At 28.9% G+C, this 21816-nt stretch overlaps 3 protein-coding genes and 1 pseudogene across 4 annotated transcripts; all 4 read left to right on the forward strand.

Moving 5' to 3' along the window:
* The first annotated feature begins 1476 nt into the window (after window positions 1–1476).
* Window positions 1477–4481, forward strand: LOC145182609 (uncharacterized). Of its 2 annotated transcripts, XM_090076458.1 has the most exons (4): window positions 1477–1586; window positions 1732–1803; window positions 2031–2094; window positions 2168–4481. In XM_090076458.1, exons 2-4 carry the CDS (start codon window positions 1764–1766, stop codon window positions 3471–3473), a joined length of 1410 nt encoding a protein of 469 aa, XP_089932584.1. In that variant the 5' UTR covers window positions 1477–1586; window positions 1732–1763; the 3' UTR covers window positions 3474–4481. The 2 variants fall into 2 exon arrangements, with proteins under 2 accessions (XP_089932584.1, XP_089932585.1); XM_090076459.1 differs by lacking the exon at window positions 1732–1803 and having other exon boundaries at window positions 1497–1586.
* Window positions 3525–4739, forward strand: LOC149893893 (uncharacterized). Its single transcript, XM_090076457.1, has one exon. It carries the CDS (start codon window positions 3525–3527, stop codon window positions 4611–4613), a length of 1089 nt encoding a protein of 362 aa, XP_089932583.1. The 3' UTR covers window positions 4614–4739.
* A 67-nt stretch (window positions 4740–4806) lies between these two features.
* On the forward strand, window positions 4807–6726 carry LOC149893894 (uncharacterized). The gene is made up of 4 exons (XM_090076390.1): window positions 4807–4825; window positions 4935–5411; window positions 6082–6203; window positions 6595–6726. Exons 1-4 carry the CDS (start codon window positions 4807–4809, stop codon window positions 6724–6726), a joined length of 750 nt encoding a protein of 249 aa, XP_089932516.1.
* Window positions 6727–19179: 12453 nt separating this feature from the next.
* Window positions 19180–21544, forward strand: LOC145181934 (uncharacterized; annotated as a pseudogene).
* The last annotated feature ends 272 nt before the right edge of the window (window positions 21545–21816 follow it).

Here is a 21816-nt window from a genome sequence, read left to right on the forward strand (position 1 = left end):
CTCTTGCAGCCGGGTACATTCAAAATAAATCTTTTGTACACCGCAGGTTCACTGTGTTCTGTAGTATTTTGAATAACTTTTTAAAAGTTTTTTGATATTCTAGTAACTTATTTCAGTTTATTATTAGTTTTTGACCCGCCAGTGTTTTTTTACTACTCGTTTTTCTTCTTTATCACAGCAACTCCACATTTTTCACAGTCTTTTACAATTGGCAAGATGTCGGCTGTTGGAAGTTGTTGTTGACTGATCTGCATGAGATTGCTCACTAGCAGGGGAACTGCTTGCTACTGCTTATTCCATCATCTAGATGTTTTTGTCTTTGATTTTCTAATTATTAATAATTAATTATAAACGGCTTTTAATTTACTTTATCCGAGATTTATTTCATTTGTAGTATCTTGCTTATGTTCTTTTTATTTCGAAAATTTTAGTTTTCATAAAATTTTCATAAAACATAAAATAGAAATGAGAATGTTTCTTGACCAATACAATTTTTCAAGACATAATTAACATAATTAACTGTAGATACGTAGTACGGTAATTAGTGATCGACCGGATCAGATATTTTGCCGGAACCGGAACCAAACCGGTAATAGATTCTAAATATTCCTAACCGGAACCGGAACCGAAAATAAATCCAAACCGGAACAGGAACCGAAACCGGAACCGAAAATAAGTAATATATTTTTAAAAAGTTAGTTCTAATTTAAACAAAAATTAATGTAGTAAAAATAACTAAAATTTTACATTTTTTTTTAAAGTTTCTCCGAAACCCAAGGCATAGAGAAGCAGTTAGACAATCCAAAAAAATCATTTAACACCTAAATGATTTTTTTGGATTGTCAAAATGCACATTAATCGTTTTCCCCTGTTCGAAGTTGCGCAATAATTTTTACAATGTGCGAAAAAGATGAGCTGCAGGAGCCAAATTCATCTTTAGGAGGTTCAAAATTGTCCATTTGGATCATGACAATATGTTTAAGAAAATGAGCTGGTAAGAATCAGAATGGTGTAACTTCAGCTCAAATAATAGCGATAAAAACATTACAAGATATGAATATTAATTTAAAGTTAATTTAAACAAGAAAATTAATTAGTTTTCAAACAAAGCCAAATTTTATTAACATTAATTCTCAAGCTTAACAACTAATTTAAAAATTTTTTTAATCATTTTTATCAAAATGATCATAACGGTATTATGCTAAATAAAGCTTTATAATATATATTTTCGGTAGCATTTTAAACCGGAAATCCGGCCGGAACCGAAATTATAAATATACCCGGAACAGGAACCGGAATTTCGGTTCCGGTTGTAATTTTGGCCGGAAACCGGATCCGAACCGAATTCCGGTCGATCACTAACGGTAATAGAACATTTTTTTGAATGTTGATAAAATGTGTCACGTGACATTAGGAGAATTTTTCGAGTTTTACGTAGGGGAGAATTACACACGCAAAAATATTAGCCCGTAATTCGACCCGCTTTAAAATTTTTTGTCAAGTTTTGTTAAATGTGTAAGTCTCCCCCTAAAAAAAATTATTTCTCGTAAGAGAGAGTCTTTCCTTTGTGAAGTTTTTTTCAAACTGTAAGTCTCCCTTTATTGAAATTATTTACTTTGAATGTGTAAGTCTCCCTCTTAGAATAAATAGCTCTTGTAAGATAAAGTTTTTTTTATGTGAAGTTTTTTTTAATTTGTAAGTCTTTCTTTAATAAATTTTTTTATTCCAAAGGATGCCTTCTATTTCTGAAGTTTTTTATTTAAATGCGCAAGTCTCCCCTTAATGAAATTGTTTTTTGTGAAAGTAAGTCCCAGTTATGCATTTTATTTAAATGAGCTAGTCTCCCCTTAAGTATTTTTAAGTAAGTCTTCCTTAGCTTTTGTATCTTATTTAGTAATAATTCATACACTTTATAGATTTTTCACTAGTTTTCTAAATTAGTGAAAATATCTTAATATTTTGTTTATATGTTTGCTTCTAAAATGTTTGATAATATTAATAATCTAAATTTACATTTATTTGTTGTACAGCATGTTTGGTCAATCTCCTAACTAGTTTATCTGATGTTCAATCAAGCATGAGGAAAACATCTAGGTGATGTATTTGTTAAATAATAGAATCTTAAGTATAATTATTTTGAAATAACTTTAATGAAATGTTTTTTTAGTTTTACATGCTCCACTTGTATGAGATCATTTACAAGAAAAGATAGTATGAAAAGGCATATATTCCTTTTGCATAAGACCATATTTTCTGATGAGCAGTGCAGAGATAAAAGAACTCATTGTTTTTATGAAAACTGCAACCAGGTGTTTTTTCAAAAAATCAAGTTGATTAAACACATAGAGGAATATCATAAAGGCGTATTTTCCACAGAAACCTATGAATTTTCCTCACAATCAGAATTCTTAGCATGGAAAGAAAAAGAAGAGGCTAATAATTATGTATTTTTCAGTAAACAAACTGGAAGTAAAGATAGCAGCAAAGAAACAAAAACAAGTTATTTCATTTGTCAAATTGATGGTCATTCAAAGCCACACCGCTCTCGAACAGATCCAGCAAGAAAAACAATTAAAAGATATTTCAGAGGTAGTGTTAAATCTGATGCTTTCTGCCCTGCTAGGATGATTGTTAACATAAAGAAAGATGGAACCACAAATGTGAGTTACATAAAAACTCACAATCATACTATTTCTGTTACTAATACTATGTATCAGCCTATCCCAGATAATGTAAAAAATAACATCTCTGCTAAGCTATCTATTGGTGTACCTGTAAATCAGGTCTATCATGATCTAAGGGAGAGTTTCGGAGACAGAGAAAATAGAGTTAATGGAGATAATGTTGTTCTCACTAAATCCAATCTTCTTACAAAAAAGAACATTTCTGATATTAACAGAGTTATAAAAAAGGGATGTCGACTTCACCCTGATGATAGTACTTCAACTTATTTACTAGTTCAAAAATTAATTCGTGAAGAGTTTAATAGCATTCTTGTTTACAAACCACAAGGGCAAGAAACTATTATTGGGCCTAAAGTGTATGATGATATTGATCTTAACAAGGATTCTTTTGTTATTGCAATACAAACAAAGCAGCAGCTGGCAATGTTTGAAAAACATGGGTCACAAATTGTTTGTATTGATTCGACACATTGCACTAATCAGTATGCATTTCCTTTGGTAACTTTGCTAGTTCGTGATGATTTTAAGAGGGGCTATCCAGTAGCTTTTTTTATTTCCAATCATTCTGATGAACAAACTATAAGACCATTTTTGGAGGAAATAAAGAAGAGATGTACCATTCCAGTACATGTTAACGCTGTTATGACAGATGATGATTGCTCAAGTTGGAATGCTTTTTCTAAAGTATTTGGAGAAAATCGTCACTTGCTATGCCAATGGCATGTAAAGCGTGCCTGGCGTGGCAAACTTCCTTTAGTTGGTTCTCAATATTTACAAGAAATTTACTAGATCCTAGATACACTGATTGATGAGAAAGATCCTATAGTTTTTACATCAATTATGAATGGCTTTGTCAAAACATATGAAAGTATATGTCCTAATTTTGTAAATTACTTTGTAACATACTATGCTACTCGACATGAAAAATGGGCTTCTTGTTATTGCAACTTTCCACATGCGGATACTGACACTAATATGTTGCTTGAATCATTTCATAACAAATTAAAAACAGTTTATATGGATAGACGACCCAATAAAAGGTTAGATGATCTAATCAAGTTACTTTTAAAAATTGAGGAAGATGATTATTGGAGATACAAAAGAGACAACATTTATCTAGGAACTATATCTCTCCCCAAAAAATTTAAAAAACGTCACGAAAAAGGAATGCTGATTTCAGACAACTGTGTTCTTAAATGTTCATCAAGTCAATACACTGTGAAAAGTCAATCAAAAGACTTAACATATAAAGTTGACATTTTGCAAGACACCTGTAAAGAACTTCTATGTTCACACTTATGTATAAATCCAGCCTGTGTTTGTTTGTGTGCACATTTATATAAGTGTAGTTGCAATGACAAGGTTAACCCTTGTAAGCATATTCACAAGCTACAATCATTCCTTATGAGAACTAAAAAAAACTTCCTAAAAGAATTTTCAGTTGTATCAGAGCATGGTCAGATGATGAAAAAGCCACAAACATTTAATAACGAGACTGAAAGGTTTAAAAAAAATGTTGATGAGTTATCTATATTAGTAACTAATCCCTTGGTAGTAAGTGTTCAACTTCCATCAATAAACAGACAATTGGAAGACATGATTAGACAAGTTAAAGCCATTAAAGGCATTAATTCAATTGATGTACCTATGAAGGCAACTTTGCAAAGTAAAGTTTTGAACTTTGCACCAAATAAGAAGATAGATAGTCAATGGCAGCCTAATAAGTTCAGAAAAACAAGAAAAGATAAAAGGAAAAAAAACATAAAACCATACCAATATCCTGAACAATATCAAAAAGAGGAGATAATTTTAAAAATGTGTCAGAAAGATATTGATTTAATACACAATAAAGAAATTACAACAATATGTGATGACATCAAAGCTAGTGACTTTACCAGTACTCTTATTAGGTTAGTGCCCCTGCAGTAAGCATTTTTGTTTCCATATTTTTTCTAGTGTGTCAGTCGAGAACCAACACTTTTTAAGGTCACTTTTTATGCTTTTGAGTTCTTTGAATTTATAGTTTATTTTATTCTTTTCATATACTCTTAATTTTTTAAAATATATATATTTGAAGAATATATGTTGAAATAAGATTAAAATATGAATATTGATTGATATAATGCTAATTAGATTCATCAGTATGTTTTATCAACTGATTCATAAAAATATTAAAAATTTTTTTTAGACATGGTCCTCACCAACTTTCTTTTATTTCTCTGTTGACTCTCGAAAACAACATTTCTTCAGACTTATTGCTAAAATTGCAAAAGACTAAATGTCATTTTCAGAAAGGCTGGCTTCAAGATGAAGTTATCGGAAGCTTCCTGCATTGTTTAGAAAAAAGGTTTCCTTTTATAAAATACTGTGGGCCAACAGAAGCATTAGCATTAAGCCATTCGCAAAGTCTAGAACTTTTATGGAAAGATGTTGACATTGAAAATATAGATCAAGTCTTTATTCCCTTTAATCCAACTAATTCTCATTGGATTTTAATACATCTGAAAGTAAAAACAGAAGAAATAACTATTCTTGATCCACTATATTCAAATACTTTATCAAATAACTTTTCACATGCTAAGTCAATTGCAGTTGCCAAAGATATTTTCCAACGTAAATTCAACATATTAAACGCAAATGTTGTTTTAACACAAAGTCATTGTTTACAAAAAGACAGTTTTAACTGTGGTGTTTATGTATGCTACTATGCATTACAGTTGTGTGAAGGTAAAGTTTATAATTATGTTAGTAACATATCCAGCAGTTATTTTGGTACACTGGTTTTAGTGGTTAATGTAGGTGTTGATTCCCTAACCCTGGGATTTTTTTCTTGGCTGGAAATCATGGATCTGTAAATCACAGACTTGAATTTATAATGGTTAATGGTTTAAGTAGGTTAATTTATTTTTAATTTTGTAAAGGTTTACAAAGTCAGTCAGCATCAGTTAAGCACAAATTTATTGACATTAGATTTTCACAACAACATAGAAATAAAAATGGCTAAAAATTCTTGACCTCAGACACTATACACATACATACATACATACATACATACATACATACATACATACATACATACATACATACATACATACATACATACATACATACATACATACATACATACACACACACACACACACACACAAACATACATACATACATACATACATACATACATACATACATACATACATACATACATACATACATACATACATACATACATACATGCATGCATGCATGCATGCATACATACATACTTACTTGGTAAAAGAATTACCTATGTCACTTCTTGTGCCTATGTCACAAAAAGTTATGTAGGCACTTCTTTTATCAAGGCACAGATTTTTTGTAAAAGCTGTTTATAAACACAACAAAGTTAAATGATTTTTAGGGAAAAGTCTTAATGATTCATTTAATGAGGTGCAATTTCGTAAATTCATTTACAACACTTTATGTGGTGGGTGTTTAAAGAACCTTGAAAGTGATTTTGAAAAGTTGTATGATATTTGCAGGGTAAGTGAATAATTCTTTAAAATACAATGGAAATAAATATTTTATTTAATTATTAGCAGTTATTCATTTTTTCCTTGAAGCTGAAAATGTTATGGAGAGAGAAAAATTATGTAAGTTTCCTCCATCCAATCAAACTTTTTTTATTTACTCAAATTTCTTCCATCCCCTTAAATTTTGGAATAAAATAGTGGATAGTGGAAACTTTCTATAATTTGTTATCTAATCCTCTGTAAATTCACAATCCATTATTTTTTGGAATTATATGTAAATTTAGTTTATCCTTACTTTAAAATCTATATATCCACGGTCTTAGAGGTATACAGTGTGTATATTACAATTATATTAATACTGATATAGACTGTAGTATAATCTTAGCTTTCTATTATTATAGGTATGCAAAAATTCCTTTGAAAAGAAAGATTGGGTGAAGTGTACAAAGTGTCCGCAGTGGTACCATTGTGAATGTGTAAACTTATCTATCAACAATGCAGATCTCATTGATAGCTTTGAATGCCAACGATAAAACATTTTAAAAAACGGCTATTTTCATAGCCACAAATCTTCCAAAAACATTAAATGACATAGATAACAATTTTGTCATATGGGGCAGGTGAGGCTCCTTAGCCCTGGTAAAGGCAATTTTCGTAACTTACTATTTTTACTTTTAAGTTACTTAAAAGTTACAATTATATCAATTTAAAATTTATTTGATAATTATGACATATATATATATATATATATATATATATATATATATATATATATATATATATATATATATATATATATATATATATATATATATATATAATATTTTAGAAGAAATTCCTATCGGGGCGAGAAAAAAAAAGAGCTACTCGCTTCACATGCATATCGTATATTTTCGTTATGAGTCAGTCCCTTAAAACATTCCCTGCGCCGCTGTCCGACCTTAAGATTTTATCTTATTCTAGTCCTGTCATAACCAGCAAAATTTTAACTTATAAATATAAAAATACCCGTCAAAAATATCTAAAGATTTATCTCCGCCTGTTGTTTACATTTATAACTTTTAAGTAAAAACTTCACGAATTTTAGAATTATTGCGGGACACGGATGCGGGTTAATTTGTAAAACAATAAGTGTAATTCTCCCCTACACTCGATTCGAATTTTTCTTATTTATATTTTATACTTAGTTTTAAATTTAATGGAGCTGTTATTAACTAACAAATATAATATAAATTTAATTACGCAGTTGATAGAAATAAAGCAATTAAATAGATTAATTACTACATTGGTGATACAAAAGAACTCATCTGTAAGCGAATATTTTTTTGACAAGCATGCAAAACACACCCAGCTTTGACATCTAAAATTTTCACATGTAAACCATCGGTCATTTTCATTCGTTGCACTTTCATTGACTCTCCAATGCCTGGCTTATTTGCGTAGTGTTAAAATCAAGTCTTCTTTTTTTTGAAATTTGGGGTAAATTTAGACATTCTCTTTCAGATCATGCTAATTCTGGCATTTTTTCGCTTCATAATGTTGACATCGTAATTATTCTTTTAAACCACTTTCTAGAGCAATGCTGTTTTCTTGAACAACTGTTCAAATTTGATCAACATTTGCTTTCGGATTTTATCACAATTACTGATTAAGTCCAATTGATTAACACTAGTGTGAGTGTTTAAGTTATTATTATCGTCTCGGTAGATTTACGTAGTGGAGTTACAGCTGTTGGAAGTTGTAAACAAATTAAGCGGGTTTTTGTAGTTGAAATATTTCGGATTTGTCAACTTTGTTTATTCTAGCGGAATTATACACGTGTTTTCAAATCCCGAAATAAGTTGCTCGTCAGTGTAATTTCTTGGTTTTTTTTTTTTGCAATTGTTTTCATCATTCTTTATTGACTGAGACAAAGTCATTTTTAAATTATTAATTTACGTGGGGCACTCATATTTATATAAGGACTAGATGCTTAATTAAATTTGATTAATAAGTGTGAAATAATTATATAAACATTTGAAATAAATAAACAGTGTTTTCAATTAAACAAGAAATCTTTTTATTTCAGTTTTTCTTCATAACTTTCTTCCGGAGCTTGTAAATTCAATTCTGAAAAAAGGATCATCATCAGCAGAAATTTTACTACAAAACCACATTTTTATGTTAAGCGCGGAAAGTTTTTATTTACGAAACTGGGGAGTCGGAGAGTGAATAAAATTTAAAATACTTTATTCATAGCTACTCCTTTTAACTCGTGTTAAAATTTTTAAGTAAAAACCAAATAGTTTTATATGGTATGATGGAGCAAAAAGTTCTACACAGTATTGTAAAAAAAAAAAAAATTCAAAATATTTTTCCCTTTTAAAAGATAAAAACTAAAAATACAAAAGTCATTCAATTTTATTTGCTTTTTATTTTATTCATTTTATTTGCTTTTGCTCTGCCATTTTTTTGTCTTTGAATCAAGAAAAAGTCTAAAACTTTGGGTGAAATCAAAAAAAATGTTTTTGATAATGCTTTAACTTGAAATTTTCTGTTTTGATTGAGAAAAACTTTGTTTTATAATTCAAACTCAGTAAGATTTTACATGCTTTAGCAAGTGAATTGTTACTCGTGGCAAAAAGAATGGATGACAAGATAGTGCACGGAAAAGTTGGATCTCACTTGTGTCAGTTTTATAGAACGTTGAGTGAAAGAAAATCTTGAGAAAACTTAGTGAAATAAACTTTGTAGATTTTATTTGCAGAAAAATTTGCTGATTATTTATTTAAAGTATTTTAAAATTATTTGAATAGAAATCAATTTTCTTTGTGTTTAACTGTAATTGATGTCAAATGCTAGAATTTATTCTTTACGATAATAGAGTTTACACCTAAATAAAGTTATTGTAATGATTTATAAGTGCTTCCCCTCATTTTAAACAAATAAATTTGTTAGATAAATCATTTGTATATGAGACAGAAAGAGCCAAGAAGCCTTCTTTTGAAATAAAAGCTATCAGCTATGTATGGAGTTTATTTTTAGTATCAAATCACGTGACTGAACATTATTAATCCTGCTTGTAAGTTTATTTTAAATTGAATTTGATTTTAATTGGTGAAAATTTCAAAATGCTTTCTTTTTAAAAGTTGTGTTTCTTTAACCCTTAAATCCATCGTGTTGCAAAAATGCAATATACTTATTTAACACATATAGAACTTTTTTAAAATTAGTTTATGAGTAAAGGATGGTGTTGCCGTATTGACATATTGTAAAACTAAAATTTGCGCATGCTCTGAACCACTGCGCAAGAGAGGTTTTAATTGTCGCATCACATTTTTCTGAGTTTACTACTTTATTTGATTTTCCAGTGACTTTTATAGAATATAATGCGTTCATCTATATACAAATAAAATTATTTTCGTTTTTCTAAAACTTTTTCTGTCCTGCTCCATCAGCATTTCTAGCTAAAAAAGATATTTTAAGCTTAGACACTATATGACCCATTAGAATACCTGATTGCAAACTTTCAACAGAAAAAATAATTAAAAAAGATGTTAGAGGGGCATCATATGAGTTTATTGGAGATGTAAACGGAATAGAAATAAGCTCCTTGGTCTGGAAAGATAATAAAGCAGTTTGTCTGTTGTCCACATACGCAGGCAAGCTACCATTGACTACCATAAACCGCTTCGACAAAAAAAAAAAAACAAGGAAAAAGATAAATATTAGCTGTCCATTTGTAATTAAAGAGTACAGTTGTAACATGGGAGATGTTGATTTGATGGATGCCTTAATTGCTAGGGAAAAAAATTGTATTAAAAAGCAAGAAATGATTTATGCGTCTTTTTTATCCTTTCATGAACATGTCATTAGCAAGTTCATGGATTCTTTATAATATCTTATGAAAATCACCAAGAAAAAAATGACGTTTTGAATTCCGGAAAGAATTGTCTTTTTGTCTAATTATAATTGGACAAATTAATACCATAAAATGAGGTCGCCAAAGTAATATTACATTGGAGGAAATGATGGCCAAAAAAGTGGATCGTCTTAGTATGCGCCACCAAAGGAAATTCGCCTAATCAAGAAGGACATTGCCTAACTTGGATTGATGGACGAGTTAGATGTAAATTTCCTAAATGCAAAGGGTATGCACAAACTTTATATGAGAAATGTGGGGTGCATATATGCTGCAATAAGAAAAAGGATTGTTTTAAAAATGACCATACTTCTTAATAAAATTAGATTTTGATGTATACTGTTGCAGATATCCAACACATGGTTTTCTTTTAAAAAAATTATAACTTTAAAATATCATTTTCAAAATTTTTTTAAGCAAATAGACATATCAAAATACATGTATATGCTTTTTTCTAATGTTTTTTAAAAAACCATGCATTTAAGGGTTAACTATTTAAATCTGAGAAGTTTGATTGTTTTTTCTATTCCTGCATCTTTGTAATTACACAGAGGAAATTTACGCAGTTTCTTTGAAATGTTTTTAATATAGTTTGCGGCGTTCTTTTTTAATATATTTGAGGAAATTTTGTAAAGTTCTAATTGAACGCGAAATTCTAATGAGAAAAGAAGACTTACAACTGCAACGTTTTCTCTGCGAGTAGGGTACAATCTGTAATGCTCAGGTAGAACTTTTATTGGCTAATCATTTGTTATATTGTTCCGATGCAGAACAGTATAAACTTGAAAAGCTATTTAATATCAATTTATTTTTTGAATCGCTCAATATTTTTATATGATGCTTATTTAATAAAAGATTCGAATTAACTCTTCATGCTTCAAGTCTGAATTGATTAAGTATAGATTTAAAAAAAGTTCTCGAGTAAAGACTAGGCTGGAGAAAGTACAGAAGGTAAAACAAAAATCTTAAACTCATTGCACTGAAGATAACTTCAGCTTCCAACAGAACAAAACCATGCAAAAAAATAAATAAATGTATTGAATTACTTATATTAAGTTTTTCTAATTGTTAATTTTGTTTTTTTCAACATCTTTTTTTAAAAACCAAAAAAGAAAGGGGAAATTATGTTTTGTAATTATCATTGTTGTTGTTGTTGTTGTTATCATTATTATTATTATCATTATTATTACATTATCTTAAAATGTAAATCATGATGTATAAAAACACATCAGCTTAGGGAATGAACAAATTTGAAACCAGCAATTGATGTGGCTGTTCAAAACAACTATTACAATATTATATTAATATTTATATCGCACTAATACCAAAGTATATTGTCAAAATTTTTTAAATGTGTTTGTTCTAATTTGTATAATGCATATAGGGTTGAATGAAACTTAAATAAAAATGGCTTGTAGTAATGAAATATTTAAAATCTCTATAAAATTATTTAAATTCTCTATAATAATATTTACAATGTTTAATTATTCCAAGTAAATAGATACCTCAGACATTTTTTACAAAGGATTAAGGAAAGAAATTGAAAATAAAGTTACAATAAAGATTTATTACAACATAAAGACTAGAAAATTTGAGTAAATTTGGCATTCCTGCAAACCCTAGAAAATTAAAAGAAAACAACAAGTTAATTTGGGATACAGAATCTTAAGGAATCATTAGCTAGTGAAATAAGTAATGTAAACAAAACAGTTAAATGATTTAAAAATGATATCTATATACCTTTTGTATGATGAGTTAATATATAATTAGCAAGCAAGAAGAATAAATAAATTTTGTGTTGGAAAAGATTTTCATGGAATTAGTTTAAGTAATTTTTTTCTCTTTCAAAAAAAGTAAGCAACAGTTATTTAATGTAAACATAATGCAAGAGGTGAAAAACAAATTTAAAAAGAAATGTTAGCTTAAAATCAGTTACATTTTACAAACCACATAAAACTTTACTTTGAATAAAGTAAATATTATGATAATAAATTAACTATTAATTATTGTCTTCCTTTCTTTTTTTTTTTTCTTTTTTCTTGCAATAGTTTTATTCTCTGTAAAATTTCAGAATTATTTTTTGAATAATTGTATTCTTTAAACAATAATAATTTCAAAAACAACTTATTTAATTTATTAAGTAATAAACAAATAAAATTATTGTATATTACTTTAAAGTTTTAATTGTTTTCTATTCTGATCATTTTTTTAGTGGTTAAGAAAAGTATTTCTCTTTTGCTTGGTTCGTACTTAATTTTAGTAATGATAAGTTTATAATTCTTTTAAAGTTCAACTTGATAATTTCTACAAGAATTTTTTCAGCAACATTACAATAGACAATTACTACAGCAAATATTTTTTGAAAAATAATTCAATTTTTTTCATAGAATTAAAGAATATTTAACTGTTATATGTTTTTTTTTCATATTTTAATTTTTTTTCTATGGATAATAATGTATCTATGATTATAATACAAATAAGAGATTTAATTAAGCTTATAATTTTACTATTTTGTGCTTAATTTATATTAAAGTATAACACAAATAAGAGATTTAATTATTCAAGCTTATAATTTTATTAAAAATTGATTTTACATTGATGTAAAATCTTATCATTTTACTTAATTCCCAGTTCTCAACCTTTTTGTCGGTCTTTTAGAATTTTATATTTAACATTTAATGCTGTGGCAGATTTTTATTAATGATGTATTAAGTTTTTTTAACAATTATATTTTTATTATTTTGATTTGCTGGTTGCAGTAGAATTTATTGTAGAATTAAATGTCTTAGGACTGCCGTATTATAGTTTGTTGGTAAGCCTATAAATTATATTATTAATAAGAAAATATATAGTGCTTTTTAAAGGTTGGGGGGACATATTTTATTGAAAAAACTCAAAGCTTGAAGAAATTTGGTTGCAAAACGTTTTAAAATTGGAACATAAAAGAACTTTTTGTTTTACACTTAGGAACAAAATCTTTGGATTGAAAGGGATGTAGTATGTGCTGATCTGTATTTTTTTAAGTACGTTTTCTCTGTAATATTTTTGAATAAACTTTAAAATTCTTTTTTCTGGTATTAATAAAATTCTTAGACATCTCTTTTGGTGTTTTATTGTCGGCGTGAGTTTAAAATTCTTATTTATTTGAAAGGAGTTGGTTTTCAAACAAAATGGTAGCACTTTCTGTATCAAAGTTTTTCGATTTAACGATTTTTTGTGATTTTGATTTTTCGATATTTGGTTGGAATTCAATGTATGTTGCCATAATTAAGTAGCTTTAAACAGGCTGAAAATACTTTATTTCATTCATTTTGTATGAAATAAATATTTTTTTTGGTCTCTTGCCTTCCAAAAAAAAAATAAAGTAAAAAATCAGTTAAAGGATTAAATAATAAAACCATTATTCATTCCATAGCAAGTTTTATTTTATAACATGTTGAAAAAACGAATTTACATTAAGTTATTATTTGATTTCTTATCATTATATTGTATAACTGATTTTCTTATAAATTAAATTTTAATTACTAAAAAAAAGTATTTTGACTCAGTTGCATGCACCTGACATAAAGTTTGAAAATAAGTAAAAAGCCAGCTTTTCTTGTTCCTCTCCTAAGGACTTCTTGTCTCATGAACTGACCTCTGGTATCTTCCTAAAGATATTTCTTTTCATTTAATTCATTATTTTGACACAAAACGTCAAATTAAATGCAAAGTAATAAAGTTAAAATTGTGTTAACATCTTTCTTCTTTAGATGAAGATCAAAAGATGATCATAAAATGGTTCTTTGAAGTGCAGGCGTCGATAACTTAGGACTTGAAAAGATCAATCGATGATTGATTGATCTTTTCATGTCCTAAGTAATCGACAAACGATACGCGATGGAAAAACTGCTCATGAAGCCTCACATGAGAAATATTTCACGGAAAAGTTTATAGACGAAGGGATTCAAGTTGGATGAACTGATTGTTCATAAACATATTTTGTCGGAGAAAAAAAAAATTTTCTTGTTAAATGTTCGACTAACGTTGGTTGTATATTTTTAAGTAACCTATTGCAGATCGATAAATGGAGTCCTAATCATCTGATTGAAGAAATGTGGATAAACATCAGAAATACTTTTGTATCAAAGAATGTGTTCGAAGGTTTCCTTTCGATGTTTTTACTCGCTGAACAATGTTAAATAAATATGTAAACTATAGAAATAATACAAAAAATGTTCATGAAATATTTAGTAGTTTTAAAAAGAAAAGATTTTTGAAAAATTTTCTTCTAAAACATGAAGCCTTTAAAAAGTTGTTACTATAAGTATATCAAAATTTTAATTAGAAAATAAAAAATAATGGTAGCTCTCCAAGTCGTCAATGGTTACAGTTTGAACAAAATTGCGTACTTTTAAATTTTTCTTTTGACGTCGTTGAAATTTGTAAAAAGACAAAATTAAAATTTGAACTCTGAAAATCTTAAAATTCCAGTAATGTTCCTGCGATTTTTTGAAACCATTGATTGGTTGACTTTTTTTTTCTCTCGAAAGAAAGTCGAAAGTTTTACATTTTGTTTTTGTGAAAAAATGTTGCATTTTATAAAAAATGTGTTACTATTTCGAAAACCTAACTGTTTATCTTAAGTAAAGTTATTCAAACCTCAAGATTCGCTGGTTGAAAGATAAAAGTAAGAACTGATTTTTTGATTTGGAGTAAACAAGAATTTATATGTAAGTCTGAGTAAACAAGAATTGTAAGTCTGGAAAAAAACCCGGAAAAATTTACTTCTTGTCTAAACACAATTAAAGAGAAACAAGTTTTTCATAACAGAAAAAATTTAAAAATGATGAATGCTGAGCATCAGATTAACACAAATTAGGGTCAGAAGTCCAAATATTTAGAAAACGAATAACCGCAGTTGCTCATTCTTTTCTATCGCCTTTCAGTTAAGTGCAAATTGTCAGCTTTTTTGGTCCAAAAATTGTGTAATTTTTTAAAAGCATGAGTACTGGCCAATTTTTATGTTATTTTCATGGGTTAAATATAATTAAAAGTAACAACGTTTTATCTTTAAAAAAAAGTAGAGTAAAAAGTATCTTTCTTTAAATCATAAATTTTTTAAACCTTTATTTCAGGTTTACGATAAAGTCTTATCTTTTGTTCTCTTTCTTCGCTGACTACCAAAAAAAATGTTCTCAATTTGCTTCTCATTTGTGGAAGTTTAGAAAAAAGTTTTAATCAAACTCTTAATAATAACTTAGCATTTGCTTTCAGATGAAGATTGCTTATTGATAGCATCACAATCTTAGGAGAAAAATACCATGAGTATTTGCTCGTTTTTTTTTTTTTTTTGAAGTTCGAAGTTTTCATCTTCATGATTCCATTTTATTCGAACTGTTTTTGCAAATATGAATGCATTTGAATAATTGAGAACGGCATGCTTTGCTTCGCTGGATTTTTTTTGTTTAGACTTTTGGACGCTGTTTTTAAAGCGTCAACAAAATTTACATCTTTATCTTGCTCAAACCCTCAAGTTTATTGTTAAAATTTTCATCTCCAAGTGAAGGTTGTTATGCAAACCCAATCACCTGTTTTCAACCTGAACAAGTCACAAGGTAATAATTTTCCTTTTTATGTTCTACTAATTAAAAAAATTATTTTGACAAAATTGTTAAATGCCTAGAAAAATTTATTAAGAAAGCAATTATTTCTCGCACTTTATTGACGACTTTCATACATAACTCAGCAGTTATTACACGTTGTTATCATGTGACATTTGACTATTTTTTACTCTTCGTAAGCTGACCTTTTTATAAAAAGTTCATTTTCAAACACATAAATGTTGTTCAAAATTCGTTATGAATTTCTTATCGCAAAAAAACACGTCAATGTTACTGTTATGAAGTTCATATTACAAAAGCACGTTATTGTTGTCCTTTTTTTAATGGTACTAAGATGATTGAAAATATCTTAAACGAAGAAAAACTAATTTTACTTGCATCAGATATTTTAAGAAAAATACTTTTATTTGTTTGTAACTTTAAAAAGTAATAGTACAGTTGGTCAAATACGACATTTCCAACCCAAGACCTTACAACATACTTTTGATCATTTTTTAGTGCGAATGACAACGCAGTGGGTCAAAAAGGAGATTTGCAACTTAAATTCTTAAAATATATTTTTGATCATTTTTAGTGCGAATTGTTTGCTGTCGAAAATAACGAAAAGCTCAATTAAGCTGATCCAAGAAAACAAACTATGTGGTTGAGTGACTAAGTTTAAAACCTATATGAGGATGAAAGTACTACCCAGTCAAAAGACGCAAGTTTCAAAATTTAATTACCCGGGCAACGGAAAATAACGTCACAACAAAAATGTCACCTAAAAATTTTTTGTATAAAAGAAAAAAGAAAGCTTTACTGAGTGGAATCAAAGTAAACTAAGTCAGGAAAAAGAAACAAAATGCTCTTCTTTTCTGCAAACCATAAAAAATTTAAGCCATGTAACCATAGAAAAACATGAAAAAGTGGAGAGATTAAAAATTAGTCAAGTACTTCAGTAAACTTAAATGAAATTTTGACCGGACTTTGTCGAAAAAAATTCAAATTTGCGACTAATTTCGAGAAATTAGTGATAAATTTCGAAAATTTCAGAAACGAGAAAATTTTTTTCTTCTTTTCGAGGTTTATCGAAAAGTCGGAATTAATAACTTAAGGACGTCATGAGAACATTTTCAACTTCAAATATATAGAAAAGTTTAAACTCACTGAGAAACTTGTGATGTTGTAGCATCATTGAACAATTGAGCATTTTTTAATTTAGGAACCCACCTGGATCCCACCTGAAATAATGAAAAGTTTCAATATCTGGGAGCAATATATCAAATATCTGAAAGCATTATATCAAATTTCTGGGAGCAATATACATTATATATGGGAGAAATGATGAGTCAGCAGGTTTTTTTTCAAAGTTGTAACTTGTTTTACATCTCTTATATTTAAACAAGTTAATTTTTTTTTTATTTTAAGCATTTAAATTTATTTATAAAATATATAAAACTATTCAGGCAATACCTATAAGATTTCAGTTTAATAAATCTATTAAAATGATTCAAAATAAATATTTGGTTGGTTGTATAATTTAATTAGGGAGTTTAGGCAATTTTTATAGCCAATGAAAATCTTTTTTATTTCAAATGCATTGGATTCCTAAATATATTTTATTTTCAAAATGGTTTCAACCACTTCTGTAGCTTATTTGGTTCCAAAGATATTTGTGTTTTAATATTTTCAATTCATATACATTTTATGAAATATTTCCTTAAAGTATCTCGTTAAACTTTTGGCACCGAAAAAAAATTTTTTTGTCTTTTTTTTTTCTTGCGTAAAAAGTTGCCTTAACAATAAAATATGAAAAGACGGGGGAAATTTATAAAATCTCCACTTAGAAAACTAAAAACCCACCCTATTAGACTACCAAAAAAAAAAAAAACTGTTTGACATAATAAATGAATAGTTGCAGAATCTATTTTTATGTGGGGACGAAAGAATTAGCTTATTTTACTTGTATATAAACAAAACTGAAACATTTAAAATTAAATAACTTTATCAATTCTAAAGCAAAACGACGTCCCCAAAAAAATTATTGTAGTGCAACCTTTTCTAAAAAAAATGACATCTATATATACGTATATACTATTTATTTTCATGGGTGGGTTTTTATTCTTCGACACCTACATAAAATCATTTATTGCGTTTTTTGGACGAAGTTTTTCAAAAACGTACGATATATATTTTTCCGCGATAAAATGTCACGTGACAAAACTCCCTAGTTTAATGTAAGTTATATAACCAATGGACTTTGAATACCACGTGATTAAACATATATTTTCTGCACTGGTCTCTTTCAACTCTTTCAAATTAAATAATTAACAGCTGTTTGCTATTATTGTCAAGCAGACTATCAGTAAATTTAAGTTTTTTTCGAGGATGAGATTCTTAGGCGGATACTAATGTAACACTTTTTTGAAATATCAGTAAAAGTCTGTCTGAATTTTTCAGTCAAAGTCTGTCTGAATTTGTCAGAAAAAAATGTGTCATTAAGACATTCTTCATACGTGACAGATTTTAAGTGTTATATTGAGAAAAAAAACACCGCAAATTGTTTTTACTTTTTATTTTTACATTTAAAACTTTGCAATTTTTTTTTGAAGTAAAAATTGTTTAAAATGCAGAAACTTCATGCGGAATGTTGTTTTCATACCAATAGAGTAACGTGCGCCGCAAGTAACTCTATTGAGTTACTTGCGGCGCACTTACGCTTTTGATCAGTGGCTGAAAGATAATATTACTCAAAGAAAAGTTATTGCTTGGACCAAGAAACATTAAAGTCGGATAAAATTTCATTTAGTGAAGAAGCTAGCAGATTTTAGAATGATTTTTATCCTCATTCCACCTAATAACACTCATTTCTTGCAGCCACTCGACGTGGGACTATATAGCCCCATGAAGAGTGGCTGGACGAAGATTGGGGACGCTTTCCGCCTCGTCAATCCTAATGAGTATGTTTCAAAAGAAAATTTTGCGGGCCAACCACGTGGTGGGAAAGAGGAAGCTAAGCTCATCAGCTAAACCTAAGAATAGGCCTAAAAAGAAAAAGCCAGTTGTGCGATACATTTCTGATTCTGGTAAGAACGTCGTAAAATTAACTATCTGTTCTTTTATAACGTAGCACAAAAATATCTAGAATTTTAAGCCCATGCCTATCAATTAATTGAATTTATACGAAATGTGAACAATTGCATGAGCAACTTTAAAATTTTTTAGTTGTAAAGCATACAAATGTAAACTTTCTATATTTTTTTGATATCATTCTTTTGTTTGTCTTTAAATTTTAAATACCTTTAAGTCAAAAAACAACTAAAAGAATATAATAATAAAAAAAAGCATAGAGACGAACACTGGTGGAAGTTCAAAAACGTGGGGTGCAAACATGAGAAACACGCAAGTGGCCGCCGTTTTTTATTTTTGGGGACAAAAGCTCCCTTGTTCATTATCGGAGGTCATTCGTTCTAAGGACATCGTAATGAGCACTAGGGTGATTCTATTTTTTAGTTTGTCATGCAAACCTTTTCTAAAACATGAATAATTGTATTCTAAGAGCAACTAAATAAAAAATAATTAAAAATTTGAAAATTTTACTAGGTCAAAAAAAAAAGTTACTTTATGGAAATAAGACAAAATACTTAGGCAAAAAAATTGATAATTTGTATGATATTTTTTTAATTAGCTGAAGTTAATAGTGAATATAATATAAAACTAGCTTAACAATTATTGGTGGATTAGAAATAAAATAACTGTATTCCATTTTCTATTTTAGTTATAATTATATTTACCTAAATATGTCCCACATAAGTGCTAAAGGAGCATTAAAGAGAAAAGCAAACAACTTAACACCACCGTGTTCAAAGGAATCTCGGGAACTGCTTGCTTCAGCAGCGCCTTATGGATTACGGACTAAATCCTTAGCCAATTTCAAGACTATTCCAGAAGTCCGCCACATTCTTGGCTACTATCACCATCTAGCTGACACACGCCCCGCACCACCATCAAGAGCTGTTATGCAAATAATAGCAAAAGATTTGGAGCAGCTCTGGAATGTGAAATTTAGCATGCCCTCAGTATCCAGAGCTGGCATCACAAAAAAATTGAATGAAGTTGTGAATGCTTATAAATTAAGTTTGAAGAGAAAATCGAATATGGATTTTTTTATGCCATTTGATATCCTTAATAAAAATATAAAGCTGAAGAGGGAAGAGCAGATCTTCTATAATCATCAAATGGATGATAGAAAGAGCTGTGTATTAACCAGCCAAACAGTTGTTGAGCATCCTGCTAACAGGTAGTTGATACCAAAAAACATGGATCTTGATTATGTAGAGCAACTGTACACAGAGTCAAGCTCTGAAAATGATAATAACGTTGATGATTTTCAGCCTTTGTTTGAACGACCCAAACGGAAGTTTAAATCAAAGGTGAGTAATAATAATTTTTGGAAATAAAAAAAGTTTTTTTATTAAATTTATATTAATTTTACTTTTGGTTTAAGGCGATGCCAATTGCCATTATGTGCGCAGAAGCTGGTATCTCAACCCACAAAGGAGTTAGTGTAACTCGCTCATTAAGTTATTTCCATAGTGACATTCCAACTCCAAATCAATCGGCTATTTTCAAAGCTGGTAAAAGGTTGCAAGTCACAACTCTACTTAAACTTAAAGAAGCTTTGTCTGTTCAATTATCCTTTATATTACACTTTGATGGAAAAGGTGTGGCACCATATGATTATGGGATTAAAAAAGTGGAACGCATGGTCATTGCCCTTCAGTCTGATGGACCAATATTTTGGTACATTGGCCTCAAAACATTACATACTAGCGGAACTTCTGAAAATCTAGCCGCTATGATAACGGAAACATTGTTAGAGTATAATGTTGTGCATAAAATATCCCTTATAATTTGTGACACCTGCTCTGTCAATACAGGTTAGTAAAATTAAAATTATTTATTTTTAAATAATAAAAAAAATCCAATTAAATAAGTTATTCCATTTTACTTCAGGTGGATCTTATGATGGTTCTGGTGGAGTAGTAGGGATTTTAAGATCTAAGCTATTTAACAGGCCTGTTCCTTATTATGGATGCAATGCTCACATTTTGGACCTTGTTTTGAAAAAAATGGTAATTTTCCACTTGCCAACACCATCAAAATCGCCTACTCTAACTGACTTTAAGTTCATTCAAAAACTAAAAAATAAGTATCCGCAATTGAAAGAATCATACAATATCCTGCATAAAACACCTCATCCTCCTCCTACTGTAAAAACCTGGAGAGATGATTATAAGCTATTGGCTAGGTTTGTTTTATTAAAAATTATTATTTTCAATATCAATGATTTGTATATGTGATGAATGCGTTGATCCATTTTATTGTTTATTTTTCCAGGTTATGTATTGCATTTAGGCACTATTTGGACACCAATATTTTACCCAAACTGCAGCTACCAACAAAATTTCCAAGTTCTCACTCAGCAAGGTGGAACAGCAGAGCAATATATGTCTTGTTAGGCTACTTTCTACTTCCTGAAGAACGACCATTATTGAAAGAAATAGCTAAGTTTATTAGCTGTTCTTGGTCACTTGCATGGTTTAAAATGAGAGAGGAACCCAACTGGGAAAACTTAAAAGAAACTACATCAAGTTGCATTAAAGCCCAAGAAGCTCTGACAAGACATATTCTTGGTGTTAAAATCTCATTCAAGAATGTGCATCGAACAAATGAGGTAGCTGAGAGAGGACTCCGAGCTATGGACATCCGATGTTCCCGGGCTAAGTCTGATGATGCTCTTGAGAGACTTTTTTTAACAGAAATGTTTATGCAAATGTCGAATAAAAAATAACTTCACTTTATAAACTTTGTCGTATTTCTTTTGCTTATGTATAAAATAAAAAAAGACTAAAAAAAAGAAATAATTTTGTCTTATTTCCATAAAGTAACTTTTTTTTTTGACCTAGTAAAATTTTCAAATTTTTAATTATTTTTTATTTAGTTGCTCTTAGAATACAATTATTCGTGTTTTAGAAAAGGTTTGCATGACAAACTAAAAAATAGAATCACCCTAATGAGCACTCTTCTCTCTATACGATCAAACTTCGAGATCGATAATTTATCAAAAAACAAGTAAG

The sequence above is a fragment of the Hydra viridissima genome, unplaced genomic scaffold, assembly GCF_058129835.1.
Source record: "Hydra viridissima isolate aposymbiotic clone 2 unplaced genomic scaffold, HvirCarnegie_v1 scaffold_1, whole genome shotgun sequence".
Classification (NCBI taxonomy): Eukaryota; Metazoa; Cnidaria; class Hydrozoa; order Anthoathecata; family Hydridae; genus Hydra; species Hydra viridissima.